This window comes from Protomyctophum parallelum, assembly GCF_964188405.1.
Source record: "Protomyctophum parallelum genome assembly, chromosome: 3".
NCBI lineage: Eukaryota > Metazoa > Chordata > Actinopteri > Myctophiformes > Myctophidae > Protomyctophum > Protomyctophum parallelum.
The window spans coordinates 52,044,572-52,065,855 of NC_139698.1; the positions used below are offsets into that span (position 1 = coordinate 52,044,572).

At 43.3% G+C, this 21,284-nt stretch overlaps 1 protein-coding gene across 1 annotated transcript in view; it reads left to right on the plus strand.

Moving 5' to 3' along the window:
• Positions 1–12,717: 12,717 nt before the first annotated feature.
• The window catches only part of iglon5 (IgLON family member 5), a 137,220-nt gene continuing 128,653 nt past the window's right edge, over positions 12,718–21,284 (plus strand). The window contains exon 1 of the mRNA XM_083760705.1: positions 12,718–13,287. Coding sequence (XP_083616831.1) covers positions 13,227–13,287 — 61 coding nt within the window. The 5' untranslated portion in view covers positions 12,718–13,226. The remainder of the gene's footprint in view (positions 13,288–21,284) is intronic.

A 21,284-nucleotide genomic window follows, 5' to 3' on the forward strand; every position in this document is an offset into this window, starting at 1 on the left:
AAATAGGCTCTTCATATTCAGTACTATGCTGACATACACAAATAGACTGACAGATATATTGCCTCAAATAATGATCTGTGATTGTTGGAAAGGAGAGATTACACAGTGTCCCTCAAGACTCAGGAATAGAGAACTATAGGCTCAGTGTGCTTGTGTATTACTGCTGTATAGTTTGTGACGGTTCCCTATATTGTGTGTTATATAGTATATTACTCTTAGGTTGTCTGGTTTAGGTATGTTGTGTTTACTGTTTGCCCTATATTAACCTCTGTTCTTTGTATCCAATAGGATTGGGGAGCAGAGCTAGACATGATGATCAGCCTAAGTGGCTCGCACCTGGGCCCGGGTGTCGACGCCCTATAAATGCCTGCTTCCCCAGTCCTTCCCCAGATCTGTTCCTTTCATTTGCCTCCTGCACTCCACCATGCACACTTCTCAACATTTATGTTAATTCATACAACACGCACACACATAAATTTCACTCATGCATACACGCACTACACCACTGACTACTGATATCCACACTTCATCTGTTCCATCATGATTTGTTCCTTAATTTACTATTTGTTTAGTAAATAAATTCTATTTCTTTGGTCAACTGCGTCTCCCCTGTTTTTTGTTGTGTATCGTGGCACCCCCTAGGCCAGGTACATAACAAAATGGGGGCTCTGACCGCTTGAATTTTGAATAGTGGTGCAGTAAGTTTGGAGAGTCAAGTGACTCGCCCTTCTGCCTTTGTTCTCTGCTTTTGTTCTGCGGCTGCGGTAGTCAATTAGCCTTGATTAATGGCTCGTCTGCACCGTGGTTTTGTGAATTGAGTGAAATCATTTGGGAACCATTCCGGGGGTTTCCTTGTCCATGTGGTCGACACTACAGTCCGGTGAGTACAAAGCGATGTTTACTTCAGCGTACACGCTTGTGTACTCGGACTTTGGGAGATGCAGTTGATTTGTTTGATTATTGGAATTTGACATTTGGGAATTTTGCAATTTGGTTAAGTTTGTGCTAGTGGGGAGGTTTTTTCCTGCATGGAATTTGTGCTGCTAAAGTTAAAAAACAACAAAAACAAAGTTTGCCTAGTTTTGTCTTTTGTATGGTTACGAGTGTCTCTGGTAGGTGCGTTTAGCTTCTGGGTATAGAAAGTAGCTCGCTGGGTCTAGGCCGGGGGGTTGTTTATGTGCAAGGTGCGGCTGTAGCGGCTGTGCGTACGCACGGTCGTCTCGGGGGCACAGCTGAGAGGTGCATGCGGGTCGCCAGTTTCTGGTTGCCCTCCCTGCCTTTCGGTATCAGCTAGGCCTTTGCGGTGGCCTTCAGTGCAAACCTTCCGCAAACCGGCATGAAGACGGGTGGAATTTAGCTTGGGATTATATAGTCTAGAGGGGCACTTGAAATGAAACCTGATGCTGAACAGGTTAAATGGCAAGTAGAGCAGAACAGGCTGGACCTAATAAGGGACGGTAAGATTTCAGTTGCTGCACAAGTATCTACTACAGAACCTGCAGAGTCCGCAGGGGGTTTTGATGTCAGTGGAAATCTACGTCTGGTGCCCAAGTTTTCAGAACGTGATCCGGAGGCATTTTTTGCCACGTTTGAGCGGGTGGCCGATGTGCGTAGATGGCCTGACTCGGCGCGCACGTTGATGTTACATTGTGTCTTGACAGGCAGGGCGCAAAAGAGTTTTTTTTCAGCTATGACTGTCGCTGACAGCCAGAATTATGGTCTTGTTAAGGCCGCGGTGCTAAAGTCGTACGAGTGTGTCCCCGAGGCATATCGACAGCGCTTCAGGTTTTGGAAGAAACATGACAAGCAGAGTCATTTGGAATTTGCACGTGATTTGACGACTAGTTTTACCCGCTGGTGCAACTCCGCGGAGGTAACTGATTTTGATGAGCTATGTGATTTGATGATTTTGGAGCAGTTTAAGAATTCTGTTCCTGCTCGAGTGGCGACTTATATCAGTGAGCAGAAGGCGCGCAACGCATTGGCTGCGGCAGCACTCGCTGATGATTATGTTATGTCCTGACGCACCGTGACCGTGGAGAGTTTATGCCTGGCGGTGGCGAGTCTCATGGCCGTTATGATAAACCTCGTCCTGTTGAAAATGACACTAACGGTAATATGCATGAGGAAGACAAGGTTTGCAATTACTGTCATAGGACTGAATCTGAATCTTTGAGCGCAGGTCATTCGCAACCAAAAGGGGCTGGCGTTGCCGCTCCAGTTAATCCGGTGTCCATTTGTGTTTCACCTAATTTCAATCCAAATAAGGATACAGAGTTTGCAGCACTGAGATCTTACCATCCATTTATCAGGCAGGGGTCTGTGTCTTTGGTGCAAGGGGGAAAAGAAGTACTGTACAAAATGACAGGATTTCTACACCTAAACGTGGTAGGAAGCGAAAGAAACGTAAGAAACAAACTGTTTTATTCTGGCAGCCCCACAGGTAGACAGGCCATTCTTGAGTTTTACATTGAGGCCATTCCGGTCTTTGAGGACTAATGTTATTATGGGTCTTCTCTGTGGTTCATCTTTGTTTTTGGCATTCATCTCTTAAATGCTTCATGATATCAGTTGCTGGGGTGGAGACTGTTAACAAGGGGGGGTTGGCCATGGTAGGAGCACTCTTAAATGCTAATGTTAGTATTGGATATATTTAAAGCTAATTCAAGTAGTGGGTGCCGGTGTTCCCTTTGGGACCCCGTCTTTATGGGGGGGGGGTGTGACGGTTCCCTATATTGTGTGTTATATGTATATTACTCTTAGGTTGTCCGGTTTAGGTATGTTGTGTTTACTGTTTGTCCTTCCCCAGATCTGTTCCTTTCATTTGCCTCCTGCACTCCACCATGCACCCTTCTCAACATTTATGTTAAAGGTATATTCAGTGATTTCACTCAAAAAACCTTAGGTTTCGTTTTTGGCTGTGGGACCCAGCCTTTCGTCCAATCAGGATAGAGAGTCAAAAACGAAACCTAAGGTTTTTTGACCCCCAGGGGTTAACTGGGGACAGGGAGGAACTCCTTATATGGCCAGCACACTCTATAGTAGGGAGGATTATCACAACAAAACAAAAAAATAAGTGATATTTGAATTAAGTGAAATCACTGAATATACCTTTAATCCATACAACACGCACACACATACAGTACATTTCACTCATGCATACACGCACTACACCACTGACTACTGATCTCCACACTTCATCTGTTCCATCACGATTTGTTCCTTAATTTACTATTTTTGTTTAGTTAATAAATTATATTTCTTTGGTCAACTGCGTCTCCCCTGTTTTTTGTTGTGTATCGTGGCACCCCCTAGGCCAGGTACATAACAAGTTGCTATAGCAGTACTTTGTGACTCAATCACTCTGTGGCAATACAATAATGTGCATGAGCGTGTGTGTGTGCGTGTGTGAGTGTGTGTGTGCGCGTGCGTGCATGCTGGGTGTTCTATATAAAACAAGCAAAATTTAACAACACTGAAAGTATTTCAAACTTTGCAAGATTCTTTTAAATATTCCTCTGCTCTGAGAATTCCCCAAAAGCTCATTTCCACTGGAAGGATGGCACATGAAGGGGGCTTGGGCCGAATGAGGGTATAATTGGCTCTGTCAAATGGAGTCGAAATGCTAATTTGTGTCAACATTTTCTCCGGTGTTTCTTTTTTATCAAATAACACAGAATAATTGTATGCAAACAAATGGCAACATGTGACAGTTTTATAAATTATTTCTGTAGATGCAGGGGACACCCAACTGAATTAGTGATTGCAATCATGAATTACATGAATAAAGCTTTGTTGCAGGATACAGTATCTGGTGTTTAGATCAAATTTTTGTGGCATGCTAAAGCAATGATTCTACAGTATGTTAACGAGGTGGCTGTACTGTTGCGTCCTGCGGCGTTTCAATGCAATTATGTCCAGGAGTGTGAGGACACACTGATTAGTGGGAATAGTCTACTTTGCTGTGCAAGGCTTAATTGTTTTGTACAAACAATAGAGTGGAGTTAGGGCCACATAAGTCATGTTGTTGTAGTGTTCCCCCTAAGGCCAAAATTATATGCCTATCTTTGATTTTACATGGCTTGCTGTTGTCTGTTACATGACATGTTAATTATGATTCCCCCGCCCATATTATCGCTTTGTTTGTCTTGTCTATTTATCCACCTACCTATGTCTAAACACATTAACACACAAACCAATCTACCTACTTGCTACTTATCTGCCAAAATATATGGCTATATCTTTGTGTCTGTGGGTATGACGGAGGAAGAAACAAGACGAGATTAAAACTAAAACGCAGTATATGTGTGTCTGAAATGCCAGAGGTTTTTTGGTGAAAATACATAAAGGAATTGGCGACACTCAGCCAAGGTGAGTGACAAGCTGCGATGCTGGTGTGTGTGTGTGTGTGTGTGTGTGTGGAAAATGGCGTGTGAGGATGCTGAGGACGTAACTGAAGACCCTTGACGGCATAATTGAAGACCATGGAGATGCTGTAAATGGCCCCCGATGATGTAATAGGAAACTGTTTGCATGGAATCACTTTGAAAGAGCAACCACCAACTTTCCTTCCCTGACATATGAGTCTGCTACATCCACAAATACAAATAGCTCAAAAAGGCTCTATTAGCACCACTTTGGAAGAACATCAAGAGCTAAATCGTTAAATAAAAGGTTAATGAGCCAGTTGTTAACATCATCAACATTATTAGCACAGGATCAACTCTGCTGTGATGTTTTATACTAGCTAATAAATATAGATTACAAATAAATCAGCCACAAACTAATGGTGTGCTTTGAGTGGCTGATGCATAAATTAATTGAACTGACTTACCCACAGGTATTTGGGCAGTTGATCCAGGTTGTTGAGGTGATAACAGGTGTGTGACCAAGCTGGTCACAACCCAGGGCACGACACAGGCAGTTGTTCTCAAGTAGGCTGTTTATTCCTCTTAAGCCAGGGAATTGGTCATCAAACAAACTAACTCAGTCATCAACAGGAGCCAAAACTAAAAGGTAACAAGTCACAGAGTGTCCTCAATGTGAATCCTAAACTCCTATAACATGAACTAAACAGTCACCGTGTGACATTAAACATCCAACTATCACAGGCAGGAATGTGGAGTTTTGTGTGGCTCTGTCTGGACCCAGTCTCTCACTGCAACAGAGAACACAACCACATTAGCTTCCTTATATACACAGCAGCTGTCCTTCATTTAATTGACACAATCTGCTGCAGGTGCGCCTGTGAGCTGGCAAAGCCAGCCCTGTCACCCTAGCCTGGTTAATAAACCAGACCGAATCAGCCGTTGGCAAAAAAAAAATTGCCTGCCGGCGGTCTGGAGAGGCTCAATTGTACGCCCATTTCCTACACCAGAGAAATGGGGCGGCCAATCGGGACACGGTATGCAATATGGGCGGGCTTTGGTACAGTGACTTTCAATGCTTGAGACCTTTGACTGACAGTAGCTCTGACCAATTGCGTCAAAGAGAAAATGTTTCAACCCGCCCCCTGGAAATGAAATCCAAGCTGAGCCTCCCCAGACTAATATCCCGCGGTCGTGCGATATTAGTCTGGTTTATTAACCAGGCTACTGTCACCCCACTCACAGACACCTTGATCTCGCCCCCCTGACACAAGGTGATGACGTCATAAAAAAGCTACTTTTTTGCCCCATTTATTAAATAAGTAAGTAAGTAAATAAGTAAGTAACCATTAACAGAAATTACAATTCTACAATAGACAAAGGTACAAAAGGTTTTGATTGCTTGTCTCACACACACACACAAACACACACACATGTGCTCTGCGTGGCTATGTGTGTGTGTGTGTGTGTGTGTGTGTGTGTGTGTGTGTGTGTGTGTGTGTGTGTGTGTGTGTGTGCGTGCGCGCGTGTGTGTCGGGGAACATGCTAGATCTTCTCCGTTTCTATAGACTTTCTCCTGCGTTTGGGTTGTCATCAGATTGACCTGACCTGACCTCAATAACCTTTGTGTGAGTATCCCTGCACTGAGTTTAATCGACTCAGACAGACAGACAGACACTGTACAATTAAACGAAAGCCCCGTTAGGGGAATCAGTACCAGAGCCACCACTCGAGGAGACTTGCGACGTGCCGCACCGGCAAACGACATTGGGCCAAAATGTCCTCTCAGTACAGGGTTGTGTAGCATGGGATGGCCTTCCTCTGCCTATAAGGGATTGTGCTACATTTCCCTCTTTTAAAGGACCAATAACATAAAATTCAACTTTTTCAATTTATTTTGTGTTTTTGGGGCTCCCATGTGTGTTTTCTAGCCCCACAAATAACCAATTTTGAACAATCAGGCCTTCATGTCATATGGGTGTTTTAATGGAAATTGCTCTCAGAAACAGCTCAACTGATTTTGGCCTCACCGTGATGTCATCAATGTCACCCTACTTTGTATAATTCCTCCTTTTCTTCAGTCTTCAGTTGCAAATTTGCATTTCCACTTTGTTTAAAATGTCCACCATTGTTGATTTTCCAAGCTGGCATGGAATGGAAACAAGCCTGGTTTTATCTAGCATGAGTATTATAATGACTCAAATATTAAATAATCTGCATATCAGCACCCTCTCCACCTCAGGACAGTGTGGTACTGCAGCTAAAACTGCTTTCAAAGTCCAGAAAGAAATGACAAGGCCTGGTTATATCAGAGTGGTGATTGAGGCTCAAACCATTAGAAATAACTTTGAGGGACATAGACAATATGATTATTAAATATTAAAAGCAGTTTTAAAATGCATGTTATTTGCACTTTAAATACAATCTGAAAAAATGGTTGCTTGAAAACCAAAGCTGCAACCATTTACGATTATTTTAGGTGTATTTATTTTTTTATGCTGTGTTCCCTATGTAATGTCATGTAAATGTATTCCACTGTTTGACTGTCTGTTTTTCCGTTTTGTGTTTCCTGTGAGGACTGCGGATGAAAATTAGCAACTGTGCTATATCCGGTGTATTTACGTCCATGTGACGTCCATTAATATGCATTATTGTCCTGTCCAAATAAACAAATAAAGTAAAAGTAAAGTAAACTAGAAAAAGTGCACAGGGCACAGGTCTCCACCAGGAGGATAGGAGTGTGTGTGTGTGATGTTTGGCAAAATGTTTGATATAAACATGTTTTTTTGTTTGTTTGTTTCTTGCAACAATTTTCTTCATTTTGTTGAGGAAATGCAGAGCCAGATCACTCATAGCATCTCTGAGGATAGAATTCTGGATGAGACATGTGCAGCATTTTGTACAAAACAGGCTATACTCCTGAAAACGTTGGAAGGCAATCTTAGCTAATCAGTGTAGAATCTGAGAAATCCAACAGGCTCGTCTTGATCACATGACTACAGAGATCACGTGTACCGATCTTAGAGTGATTTGCGTGAGATTTGGATGAAATCTGTGACTAACATAAACAATGTTTTGCAGAAATCGGCCTCATGGTGGCGCTATAACCGGCAGATGTGGAGGGATGCAGGGAAAATGTTTTTCCATGGCCTCTAGGGAGTGCGCATACAAGTTGTCGATGCAGTTATAGGTAAAAACAGGAAGTGGCCTGTTATAGCGCCACCGTGAGGCTGATTTGGGGGGAAATTGTGGTGCATAATTTCATGGAAATTGGACACTGTGTTTGTGATTTGTGGCATTTTGTTCGAAACAGACCAATCATGTGAGGAAGATGGGAAATTGTGCAGATCTGTGTTGACTATGACTATGGAGATAGTGTAAACCGAATTGTGTGATGTATGGATAAAATGTGTACGAGTTATCTACAGAAATGTGTTTTGCCTAAATCGGCCTTATGGTGGCGCTATAACAGGCCGTTGAGGAATATTTGGGGCAGAGGTTCATCATTGGCATCCAGGGAGTGTGTGTGCACAGTTTGGCATGGATCGGGCCAACGGTGCCGGAGATTAGCTGGTAACGGACGGACGGAAGGACACACACACGGACGGAGTGCAAAACATACTCCCCCTTCGGCCTGGTGGAGACAACAATATAGCTTTTGTTTTCTGTTCTGGATTTCTATCTGATATAGGCTACATGTACGTATGATGTATTATGTATCACGATTCACATCAATATTTTCAAAACAGAGAGAGAGAGAGAGATAGAGAGAGATTTAGGTGATTTTGTCTTCTCTCACCGTCTGCACCAATACATCAAAGAAAACACGGTAGGCCTATATAGGCTAATACTTTAATTATTATCTTTGGAACTTTGTTCAGTGAACAAAAGAAAGTTGGGTCATATGAGTATAGTCAATAAAGTATGAACATGTTTACAACAGTGGTTACAAAATAGGCCTACTGCTATGCCAACTGTATTTCACAAGAAATACAATTACAAATCCCTTGTGAATTCTTCTGGGACATTATCTGTAAAAGTTGTTCGTGGTCTATATCCTGCCCTATTGTGAACCCTGTTAAGCGACCACATTGCTCTAGGTTGCTAGGTTTGAAGCACAAAGCAAATAGGTTATAATTTACAGTTTAGATAAACAACATCTAGATAAACAACAACTTCAAAGTTGTATTGACTGAAATGAGGACACAGCTAAATCTAATGTTTTCCTGTGCACAAGGAATCAATTTAGTGAACATTTTCTTATCTAACATAGTTTTGTCCTGCTGCCCCAAAGTCTGTGTGGAGAGGATGAGTCAGAGGGGGGAAAAAGATATGTGCATGGTTTAGTGATGAGATCATGGGGTATTTTCTGGGGAGAGTTGTTTCTGTTCCCACATAACTGCCAAGTTTAATAAAAGCATAATATGAAATCTTCACCACTCAAAAATGTGTGTTGATACATTAAAAATAACTTAATTGTGTTATAGCCACAACAGGTTAAAATATTAAAGAATCGATTCATAATAATACTTTATTAGACCAAAAAAGCACGGCTACAGTCATACATTTGATAACAAAAAGTCCTGAGGACTTGTTTCTATCTATTCAATTCATATAACAATACAATATGATCAAGGGCACATGTACAGAGTAGAAGGGGGGATGCCTAGGCAGTGAAAGCCATCACCTTTGTTTGGGAGAAGTGAGATTTACCTCCCCCTTTGGCCTCCTGAAATTGAAAGATGGATTTTCAGGCATTTTTTGAAGGAAGCCAGAGATATTTAAGGGATGGTGTCACCGTGTCAGGGCACTCCAAACTTTGGTGGCAGTGTTGTAGAAAGACAATTTACCCATGTTTGTTCTAAAGATGGGAGTTACCAAATTGTTGTTGTCGCTCCCTCTAGTATTGTGGGTGTCACTCATTTATTTTTGTGAGGTATTTAGTCATAATGAGGGTATTGAGGTCATTGAAGGCATTGAGGGCAAAGCCCCATTGACTATTTTGAAAGCCAATTCCCATTTGTATTACTTAACCCTGGCTACTCTGAGCCATGCTAGGCTAGCAAAATGTTGATAGGTTGGTTTTAGTACACAACTAGAAAAAGTGCCCTTCTGGGCACAGGTCTCCACCAGGATGAGCAGATGTGAAGAATTCCAGGCAAAGGTCTTTCCTTGGCCTCTAGGGAGTTGGCATACAAAGTTATCCACAGATCCGTGCAGTTAGAGGTAAAAACACTTTTCGGCCAGTTATAGCGCCACCTTGAGGCTGAGTTGAAATTGTTCATGTGGCATTTCGTCCTCGGCCTAGTGGGAATGTGGGTGCACAATTTCACGGAAATCACGCGATGTGTTCATGATTTGCAGCATTTTGTTTGAAACTGAGCACTCCTGTGAACTTTGGAAGCCAATCTTAACCAATCAGGATGGAGTCTGAGAAATCTGAAAGACCGGTTTCGTTGAGACTGTGTACCAATTTGCGTGATGTTTGGACAAAATCTGTAGGTGTACTGTGCAAAAACTTGTTTTGCACAAAGCGGCCTCCTGGTGGCGCTATAACAGGCCGTTCTGGAAATCTGAAAGACTGGTTTCGTTGAATGGCTCTAGAGAGACTGTGTACCAATTTGCGTGATGTTTGGACAAAATCTGTAGGTGTACTGTGCAAAAACTTGTTTTGCACAAAGCGGCCTCCTGGAGCGGCCTCCTGGTGGCGCTATAACAGGCCGTTCTGGAAATCTGAAAGACTGGTTTCGTTGAATGGCTCTAGAGAGACTGTGTACCAATTTGCGTGATGTTTGGACAAAATCTGTAGGTGTACTGTGCAAAAACTTGTTTTGCACAAAGCGGCCTCTTGGTGGCCGTTCTGGAAAGTTTGGGGCAGAGGTTCATCGTTGGCATCCAGGGAGTGTGTGTGCAAAATTTGGCATCGACCGGGTTAACGGTGGCCGAGATTAGCTGCTCACGGACACACGGACGGACGGACACACACACGGACACACGGACGGACGGACGGACGAACGGAGTGCAAAACATACTCTCCCCCCATGCCTTCGGCCTGGTGGAGACAATAAAGTATGTAGTAGTTTCTGGGGACATTATTACCAACTTTTACTGATCTCAGTAAGGGCTACTGTTATTGATACAGAACAGACTGGTTTAACACTACAAGGAAAGCTAGCTTGCCTTAGAGAAGTAACCATTTTGGAACTGTGATGTGCATTCGACCACAGTCTGGAAGAGGCATTCCTTAGAAAGGTGCTAAAGTACCAACACCTTAAAGATGCTATTATACAGCTTGGTTACAAATGTACAGTAAACTGCTTGTGTTCATAATATTTGGAAGCCTCGTTAATATCCATATCTATTCGTTGTGAGAGGCATTGGCTAAATTGAAATTCTCAAGTTTAACTATTCCAACTGACTATTCCTTGTTAAATGTGAATGCAAATAAATATGTTAAATTGTGTGTGTGTGTGTGTGTGTGTGTGTGTGTGTGTGTGTGTGTGTGTGTGTGTGTGTGTGTGTGTGTGTGTGTGTGTGTGTGTGTGTGTGTTTATCTGCAAGCGTACAGAACATGTGTGTGGTTAGTGGTTACTCTGAACTTCACTCGTGCTGTAGGCTGACTTATGAGGCAATAGGAGTGTAACGAGCTGCCAATGATGGGGAAATATGCATACATTTGCTTATACAAAAACATTCCGTGAGACTGACAACTTCCTGTCATACACAACTGCTGTTCAACACAGGGTTGATTAGTCATACACGCTGCACCTTCTGAGAAGCCTCAGTATAGCCTATTGTTGGAAAACTCTGTCACATCACATGCACAGCTGTAATCCAGTAGAGGATTTATCCTCGCCCATATAGCTTCGAAACAGCAATTTAAGGAATTGCATAAGCATAGGCTCCTGTTGCTAAATGAATGCAGCACAGTTAGTATAGCCTTTTATGGGACCAATCCAATGTATTAATAATACTATTTCTTCATTGATTTTTGTCTTTCCTGCATGCCACTATGTCAGATGTATATGATCATGGTGTTGTGTTGTCTGCAGTTCCTGGGCAGGCTATATGGCTTGCTATTTTACACTGACAGTGTCACTGACAGCACAGTCACACACGGTATAGGCAGATTAGGAGAAAATGCATCACGCAGCGACCAAAACAAACAAACAAACAAACAAACAAACAAGCCTGTATAAATGTGCTAAATCTATAGGGTTTTTTATGTTTATGTAAAGAATCTCGTCCCAGCCAGGTAAGGCCTATAACACTACACATACTTAAATTTAAAGGACCATATGTCTCGTCGTTGTAATTCGTGGACAACATATATGTTGTTGTTTAATTTGCACTTGCTTTTTGGATCCCTCCCTCTACAAGCCTTATATGGATAAACTGAGGGTTTAAAATAGGCCTACTTGCATGCAGTAACTGCATGTATCATGATGGAATAGGACTTTTGGGGTCATTTTATTGACTGAATATATATATATATATATATATAATATAGGCTATATACAAATATACAATTATTATTATATTATTGAATGAATAAGCCAATTGTCCGATAAAGATCACACTTGTGTGAAGTGAGGGGTGCTCTTATTGTCATACATCATCATAGGCTACATCACATTCTGTGCTCAGCCAATCAAATCATCTCAAATTTGGTACACACACACAAACACACAAAGCTGGGCATATAGGAGGGGCTAGCGCCTCAAAAGTGAAACGTTAATAAGAGTGATGCGGTCACACAGAGGCTCAAGCTCAGGGGCCTCTGGCCCCCACTAGGCCTGTTGGGTAACTAATACTTATCTGTCACACAGAACTTAGGTAGGCATTGCTGGCAATTTCTCTCCCATTTTTTTTTGTGTTGGCAGTTACTTGGGACCATTCTTATTTCCGTCTTTAAATCAGTCAGTTTCAGACTTTCAGACTGTCAGTTCCTAAAATGCCCTATAAAGTCTCCACCGTCCTGCCCCTGCCCCACCACCACACTAAAAACCACCTCCGACGACTCCGTCCTTGTATGCTTGCCAGTCCCCCTGTGGACTGTTCTCTGTCTGAGTACTGCAGCAACACAGAACTGGCTATAAATCACATTGCATTATCACAGCGCTGTACTCGCCTTGCGATTCGCCCGCCCACCGCGCGCCTCCGATTGGCCGTCCTTGCTCCTTGGTCCCGCCTCTCCGCGCGGCGCATCGGTACAGTTGTAAATCCCGCCTCCTTGCTCGGGTGCCGGTGATTGGAAGAAGCGACGTCTCCTTGAACTGTCAATCATGCGCTTTCTTGTGCGACTCGCATCCAGTGGCACTGCCTGTGATGTAGTGAGTGCGGAGCGACGGGGACGCGTTGCCTGCATACCAACACAGAGAGATACAGGACTCTAATTAGGCTATACGGTGGGACTTGTTTTCATTACTACATCCCGTAATCTGTCAAATACATGTACATATGCTGGACGGGCATTTTACCTTTTCGTTTCACGTGCGTTGTCGAAGATTTTTTTTCTCCCCCTCAAGGCATTGCAAAGCTCAACCAACACATTGTCTGGGATATTTGACATATATTTTGCACCAAGATTGTAGGTGGCTGAGTGGTCCTGCTCCGTTTAGGAGAACATAAACAGCCCTCCGCCTTCCCAGACGGGGGTCATCAACGGGGAAAAGTCAAGTGGATAGACTGATGTTTTCGTCCAATCACATGTAGAAACGGCGGACTATTTGTTGACATTGTAGTGAAACATTTCTTGGCCCATTTTTTTTATAGTGCTCCGTAAAGAGGCTCCACATAAGAGGAATAGAACGGTATTTTTTACGAAAGCCACCGAAAAATCTATCACAACTATACACCATGGGCTTCCCCGTCTTGCGGAACGTGTTTGCTGCTATGGTCCTGGTCTTGTTGTCGAAAGGTAAGTTTCTTGCAGACTACTTTGATTTGGTTATTTTTCTGTGCGAAAGCAGGTTTCTTTCTCTAAAACGGTGGTGGTAGTGGAGGTGAATACTAATGTGCCGCGGAATTCGTGATGGGGGTCTACCTGCCTAGATAGATGAATCATGACGCGTGTCTGCCGTGCTGCTACGCCAGGTTTCTATTTGCCCATAGTGAAAGGGAATAAGTGTGTGTGTGTGTGTGTGTGTGTGTGTGTGTGTGTGTGTGGGGGGGGGGGGGCTGCCTGGTAGTGCGTGCGTAAGTGTAGCACAACCACAAAGGTTCATGTCCAAGCCAACCTTGCGCTCCCATAGCGTATACAGTCTACGACGAGAGATGCATGTTAACATGTTTACCTCATCAGTGATTGCTGATCCAGCCATATCTCTTCTTCGCTGACTGAACATGCAGTCCAGTCCGTCAGATGCGCATTCCATTACGTGACATGAATGGCCTGGTGTCGCTCTGACGCACCACTAGGGCACTGGAATAGGCCTGTACAGTTGACAAAGGTAGCCAATGCAGAGGAGGAGGGAGACCCAAAGACACAGTCTGAGTGTTTTGCTCTTTCTCGAAGACCAAGGTCGATGGAGAGAGAGGCAGAGAATTAAGTGAAAGGTGGGAGAGAAAGAGAAGAGCATGAGCGTGGAGATAATGGATTTGGGTGTTCCAAGTCTAAGAACATCTAAGAAAAAAAATGTAGGCTATATATTTACTCTGTATCCTGCTGGGTGGTATAAAACCTCCCCACTGCTGAGATAATTCCACCCCTGAATGATTCAGATGGTATTTTAAGGAGCATCATTATTAGGAACACGAACACAGTGGGCTGCAATGAAATTCATGATGAAAAATGCAGGACATGGGAATAATAAAAAAAGAAGAATGCTATTGATTTCTTAATAATAGTAGCGCCTATAGTGTTAGATGCTCCATATATGCCATCTGATTCTCTCCACACATGCTCATGCACAGTATATTCTCTGCTCGTGCACTTCAATTACCCCCTGTCCAGCACTCACGCACGCATGCACGCACGTGCGCACACACACACACACACACACACACACACACACACACACACACACACACACACACACACACACACACACACACACACACACACACACACACACACACACGCACACACACGCAAGCACACCTGCCTCAATTAGTCTTCCCTTCGCCACGTGGGAAATCAGTATATAAATAAATTACTCTGGCCCTTAATAACAATAATTGATGTGTCAGTGCAATAAGATTTGAGGTTAACAGCCCACAGATGCCGACAGGCTGCAGCCTCTTGCTCCTCTGTTCCTTGTGGGCAGGGGGAGAGCCTGGCTGGGCTGCATGGTTGGGTTACCACAGCACAGCACGCTCCCTTCACCACACCATGCAGGCAAAGAGCAGACGGCCATCCCCGCAGGACACGAACACCCCACAGAGCAGCCTCAGCACCACAGAACGCATGAGAAGCCAAATACAAGTCCATACAAGCCCTTCTGGGCACAGGTCTCCACCAGGAGGATAGGAATATTTAGGAGTAATATAAACATGTTTTTTGTTTGTTTGTTCCAATCTTTGCCAATCAGGATGGAATATGGGAAATGGTGCAGATCCGTGTTGATGGCACGCATGCACAATCCACCTGTTGGTGGCGCTATAACAGGGCAATGTGAAATGGGTGGGCTATATTCCTCAGCCTAGTAGGAAAGTGCGTGAAAGATTTCACGTGAAATTGCACGCTGCGTTCATGATTTGAGGTTTTTTGTTCAAAACAGGCCAATCCTGCAAAATTTGAAAGCCAATGTTAGCCAATTAGGATGGAATATGAAATATCAGACACATCCGTCTTGAGCACATGACTATGGAGATACTGTGTAACGATTTGCGGGATTTTTGGACAAAATCTGTAGGTGTACTGTGCAAAAACTTGTTTTGCACAAAGCGGCCTCCTGGTGGCGCTATAACAGGCCGTTCTGGAAATTTTGGGGCAGAGGTTCATCGTTGGCATCCAGGGAGTGTGTGTGCAAAATGTGGCATCGACCGGGTTAACGGTGGCCGAGATTAGCTTCTAACGGACGGACGGACGGACACACGGACACACGGACGGACGGACGGAGTGCAAAACATACTCTCTCCCCATGCCTTCAGCCTGGTGGAGACAATAATAGTCATCGCTGTCACCAGATTTATAATAATAATGGTTGATATAATGCAGTCCATGTTTGATAAGATTGCTTAACTTTTGCTTTGAGGTGGTCTTTTATGTTGATATAGGTTATGTGTACATAAGCTTTGTGGGATGCTACCTTGCTCTTCAGTTACTGTTATGTTCACAGAGCACGTTTCTGTTGCAGAACACACAAATTGACCAAATTGTGAACCCTATTTAGTATTCACAATAATGGATTTTACTTCATACGTGGGGTTGGAAACTCCTTCCCACGGAATGGGATTCACCACCACCAAGTATGAACTGACCGCAAAATGGACGCAATAGGCCTATGTGAATATGGTCCATGGCTCCAATAAGTCCTGGTCATCCTCCTTTTACATGGTGTACAAGTGAAATGCCAGCCTGCCGCTAGAGTGCTTTTTTTATATATATATTCTTTGGCTTTTTCTGCCTTTATTGATAGGTTGAAAGTAGACTGACAGGAAATGGGGAGAGAGATGGGGGGGAAGACACGCGGCAAAGACGGTTGAGCTAACCGTCCGGGCCCTTAGAGTGCATTTTGATACTGTGTAAACTCCTTATTTATATTAATGAATTTATTTATTTGTATCATTACATTTAGGCCTACTATTTCACCTCTGCTCTAAATTCAAATTAGTCAACCCGGTAATCTCGTTAACATGTAGGATGGTGGATATATCTGACACACCGTGGGAATACACCACGTGCATGTCTTTCCTAAAACAGTGGAAGTAGCCAACATGGCAACCTGCACACTCTAGGATGGGGTTATTATTATTGCAGTAATAACAATAAAAACATGGGGCGGCGGTGGCTCAGGGGTAGAGTGCCTGGATGGTAACCGTAAGGTTGCCAGTTCGAACCCGGGCTCCCCCAGAGTTACTGTCGAAGTGTCCTTGAGCAAGACACTGAACCCCTAATTGCTCCCGATGTGCTAGTTGGTGCCTTGCATGGTTTCCGCTGCCATCGGTGTATGAATGTGTGTGTGTGAATGGGTGAATGTAATGCACAATCTCTGTAAAGCGCCTTGGATAAAGGCGCTATATAAATGCACCATTTACCATTTACCAACATGACAAGAACTCAGTATATTTGTCAAAGGGACACTCATGCTTTTGATGTGCATTTCAGTTAAATATGAGAGCGATCAGTATTCAGGGACTGAAGGTTCGAGTACTCTGCGTTGCAGCAGCATCCAGCTTGGCTAGGCGTTCCAACAAACACAATGGCCGTGTTTGCGTGGGGGAAGCTGGACGGGGACTACATGGGGAGGACATACTTTGTCGCTGAACTAGTGACTGCTGTAGGTTTGTCAAGGGCGCCTATCAGCAGGGCTGTAGATCTATGAGGAAAAGGGTGTTCCTCTATACGCGTTGTCTTAAAAGCTAAAAGACACATCAGGCGATTCCTTTCCATTTGTAGCTGCTAGCAGTCACATCTGCTATTTGCTACACATTTTCACCAACAATTTCGAGTGCAAACCGGTAGGGGTCAGCACTCAGCAGTGACAAGATTACACTATCGCCTATGTAACTATCTAACAATATAATTAAGCAAATATCTGTCTGTGTGTGCGTTTCTCTGTGTGTTTCTCTGTATGTCCTAGCCCCCCCTGCTCCCCCTCACTTGTACAGTTCATCTGCATTTTGCACACAGACATCGACCATCATGTTATGCAGGGCACCACGAAGCCCTTTTTCCAAATTAACAAACTAAACGCTGTTTATTTGCGTTTATTAGCATTTTCCCACAGTTACACCCTTACTGCGCATGCGTGGTTGCTTTACTGCGCATGCGTGGTTGCGTTCATTCGTTCACACCATCATTTGTTGCCTATCAAATTTTGCCGCGGGCCGCTGGACACTCCAAGCCCCATAACAACACTGCCTCACATGAACTCACAGTGACCCAGCCGTATGTTTTTGGATGCCAAAATCTCTACACTCCAAGCCTCATAACAACACAGATTGCACTCACAGCCATTGTTTTTGGATGGCTCTATTTCACCTCTATAAAAACCTCCTGTAATGACGGCGATGAAGCGAACGTCTGCACACACTTTGCTTCTGTGTCTTGCAACGACGGATCGTGGACGTGTGTGTGTGTGTGTGTGTGTGTGTATGGTCATATATTCGAACGGGTATAAGGACTTGTGTGGAGAAATCAGGGAATTGGCAAGACTAAAAGTGGTAGAAAAGACGGAAAATTGGAAAAACATAAACAGTGATTGTTATCATAGTGTTTAGAAACAATTATTTATGATAAGCTATAATCCATATTAATAGAGATAATTCCCTATTCTGTCTGTTTTGGCCTTCCTCTGTATTTCCAGTTTCCTACAATTCCCAAATATTTCACAGGCAAGCATCAGCCTGTCAGTGGTAACCAATACAATACTGATTCACATAATTATTCATACACATAATATCATACATATTAATATCATAATATCATGGCCACTGAAGAGTGCAATGGCTAAAAAACAGGAAGAAACTGTTTTAGTTAAAAAAATCCCTATTTTATACTTTGCTATTCAAAAATCTACAAGCTCACAACTATAGTTGCATCACAACTTGTTGCAAGCTTGTAGATCTGCTATTTTTGAAAGAATAATCTTGAGAAATTGTGGAAATTCATGAGAAGAAAAAATAAAAACTACGCCTAAAATGACCAAAATAGGAATTCCATGGTTAATGTGGTTTAGATGATCTGAATGTGGCTTCCTTGCAGAAAGCCAAATGTATGGTTGATCACTTCCTGTGTTGCCTGAATTACTATTGCTGTATCCGTAGTTAAGGCAAATCCCCCTCAGTAATGTTGTGGTTTTGATTCCATTTGTCTAGTTTGATTAGATTTTCCTTCGCTTTTGATAACAGTAATCACTCTTGATCAGAGCCTGATCCTTGGTCCATGCATGGTCCCCCTGGGCCTATAAGACTACCCTCAGCCCCCCCCCCCCCCCCCCCCCCCCCAATCCAATAACAACAGATGCCGTAGCCACAGCCAGAACCAATGTACATTCCACACAACTGCCTGTCCGCATTTATTCAGAATTTAGGAATAAATTAGATAAATGTTGGCCTAAATTCAAGCAATATTATTCATTTATTCATATATAATTAATGGTTAGTGTACATAGCACAGCCTACAGGATATATACAGAACACCAGTCATTTGTAAAACAATATACATGTTCCACACTCATTGAAAATCTAAATCACATGAATTAAATCATCTTATGTTTACTCTTCGCAGCTCAACTCAGTGCTTTGTGATACATAGTATAGAACCTTTCTCAGTAAGTGCACTGCAAATGCTTGGTGATCAGTGTGTGACATAACAACAACAGCAATGTTTCTGAGCAGAGAGGATGCTTCCATACTTCTCTTCCCCTTCAATGAGCCTTCAGGGGGGCCCCTTATTGGTTTGAGAATCAGGTTACCTACTTTGCCTGTTCATAAAATCTACCTCTGTGTGTGGGGGTCTTTTTGGTTCAGCTTCTGAAATTCAGAGTCCCGCTCTGAACCAGTGGATCTCAGTTGGCCCAGTTTTCTGACCTCCCTGACCTGGGTCTGGCCTGAAAGGCTTGTCCAGGGATCCAGCTCCGCTCCTATAGTCTTGGCATCAAAAAGTGTGTGAGACAAAATACTACGTTTACAACATTGCAACAATGGCATGGCCTCTCTGGTTGATAAAAACATGTTAGTTTGTGCCATTGAACTGCATTCCTCAAAAGGGAATAATCTACTGACTTAATATGGAAATGCACATACCATGTCCTCGCTAAACCTTCACTGCAAATCTCTAAAGAGCTACAATGAGAGGAGGGTGGATGGCCTGGTGCCCATTCTCTCCAGAAGAAAAGAATATACTGTATACCTATTTCTGGCAGACAAGTGTTTCTCCAGTTATTCACAACCTGTTTCATCCACATTGAAGGCGGCACGCTGTGAGGCTTAGCTACCCAATTATTTTCCCAATGAAGCCTAATTAAGGCTGCAGACATAACCATACACCCCCACACCAAATATAACAATTTACACTAGTCCAAACAAAGGATTTCTGTTATAACAGAAACCTGCTAAATCTGATTGTGGGTTTAATATGCCATCGTTGATTTCGCAAGTGAAAATAATGACAGTATAGCTAAAGTATCATGCTCTCTGACAGTGCTAACTGGAAACAGCTAGAATTTGTTTCTCAAAATTACATTGTCATAGCATATTTACTCTGACTTGGGTTCCTCACATGAATCCTAGCTGGGGACAGAGTAGCATTCTGATACGTCGCTTCTGCACGTGGTTAGGTTGATTGTTTAGGCAAACATTATTTAAAAAAATCACACCCGTGTGAACTGAGTGTTGCAACTCCCCCCCCCACCTCTCTCTCTCTCTCTCTCTCTCTCTCTCATTAGTAGGCAACAGTGCAGCACTATCACTCTCTCTGTTTCTGGCACAACAGCGCCCCTACTGGTACTCAGTCATATACTGGTGCTCATTAACCAACACATACTGTAGGTGGGTGAACACGGACACACTTACAATAACGTTGCTACGCAAAGCATTTCACTTTTGGCGAGGTTTAGTGTAGAGTGAAAACCTACAGAGCTCTGGAGGACTCAGTTCAACTATATACTGCAGTTTAAAACGTTGTGGTTAAAGTGTTAAAAGCTGATACAGATGGGTTGAGGCCGAGGCATCCCTTACTGTATCATTGCCACCTTTCTTCTTGACAACAAAACCAGTGTACATATTATTTTACAAATGTAACTCACATACAATACACAGTAATCTCCTAATTGTCCATTTAACTCTGAAGAGTATGCAAATATAACCAGAGGAATATACACTTTCTAAGTTAGAAATGTGTAAAATAAATGAACACAGGATTTTACTGTATACGGTTGATCATATACTGAACACTATCACCATCACAGTATATCAATTTGTAACATTTTACTGTATACTGTATGCATCACTGATTCCATGTTTGGTCCAAAGAACCCAACAGATGGGTCTGCTCACCAATGTGTATCACTACCTGACTACTGCGCCGGAGGTGCTGGGGAACAGGAAATGTGCAGGGCATGAATGCAGGTGAGAACAGGCACATTTGTTGCCAACTCTAACTCTTTTCCCGATAACATATGGGGGGCCAAGTGGGGTCAATGCACATGGCACATGTTATAGCGTTGGCCCCCGTTAGTGTGGCTTGCATAGCGCTCAGTTGGATCAGCAGCTTTGGCTTGAAGATGGAGAGTGGGGAGATGTCGCAGTGTGCCAGCATCAACAGATGCCTCACGCTCCTAATCTGGAGGGTCCTCTGCCTTCTCTCCCCACACCCCCCCCCCCCCCCCCCAACCCCCTTGAAACCAACCGTTTCTGTGTGCCGTTGTACCCGCGATGCTTGGCTCTGCATATGCTTCTCCTTTTTTGGCAAATGATTTCATTTTGTCCTTTTGGAAGGTTCTCTTAATCTGCCAGTGCTGGAGTATTATGGCCTGCATTTGGTCTCTTAGCAGTCGCAAGTGTGTCCTTGGATGTGGATGCTTTTTGATCCCCCCCCCCCCCCCTGGTAGGTTCCTTGGCTGTCCCAGTGCCCAAAAAACAAGACAGGATATATTTTTTATGTTATCCTTTTAGCCCAAATGTATGACTGTACCTTGTGCTGTTTGCATTTCTGTCCAAGGTATTCAATCAATCAATCAAATAATGGCATGGCTTCTCTGTGTAATCTGTAGCTAGTACGTATTAGCAAGGCGTCTGTGAACGGCGAAC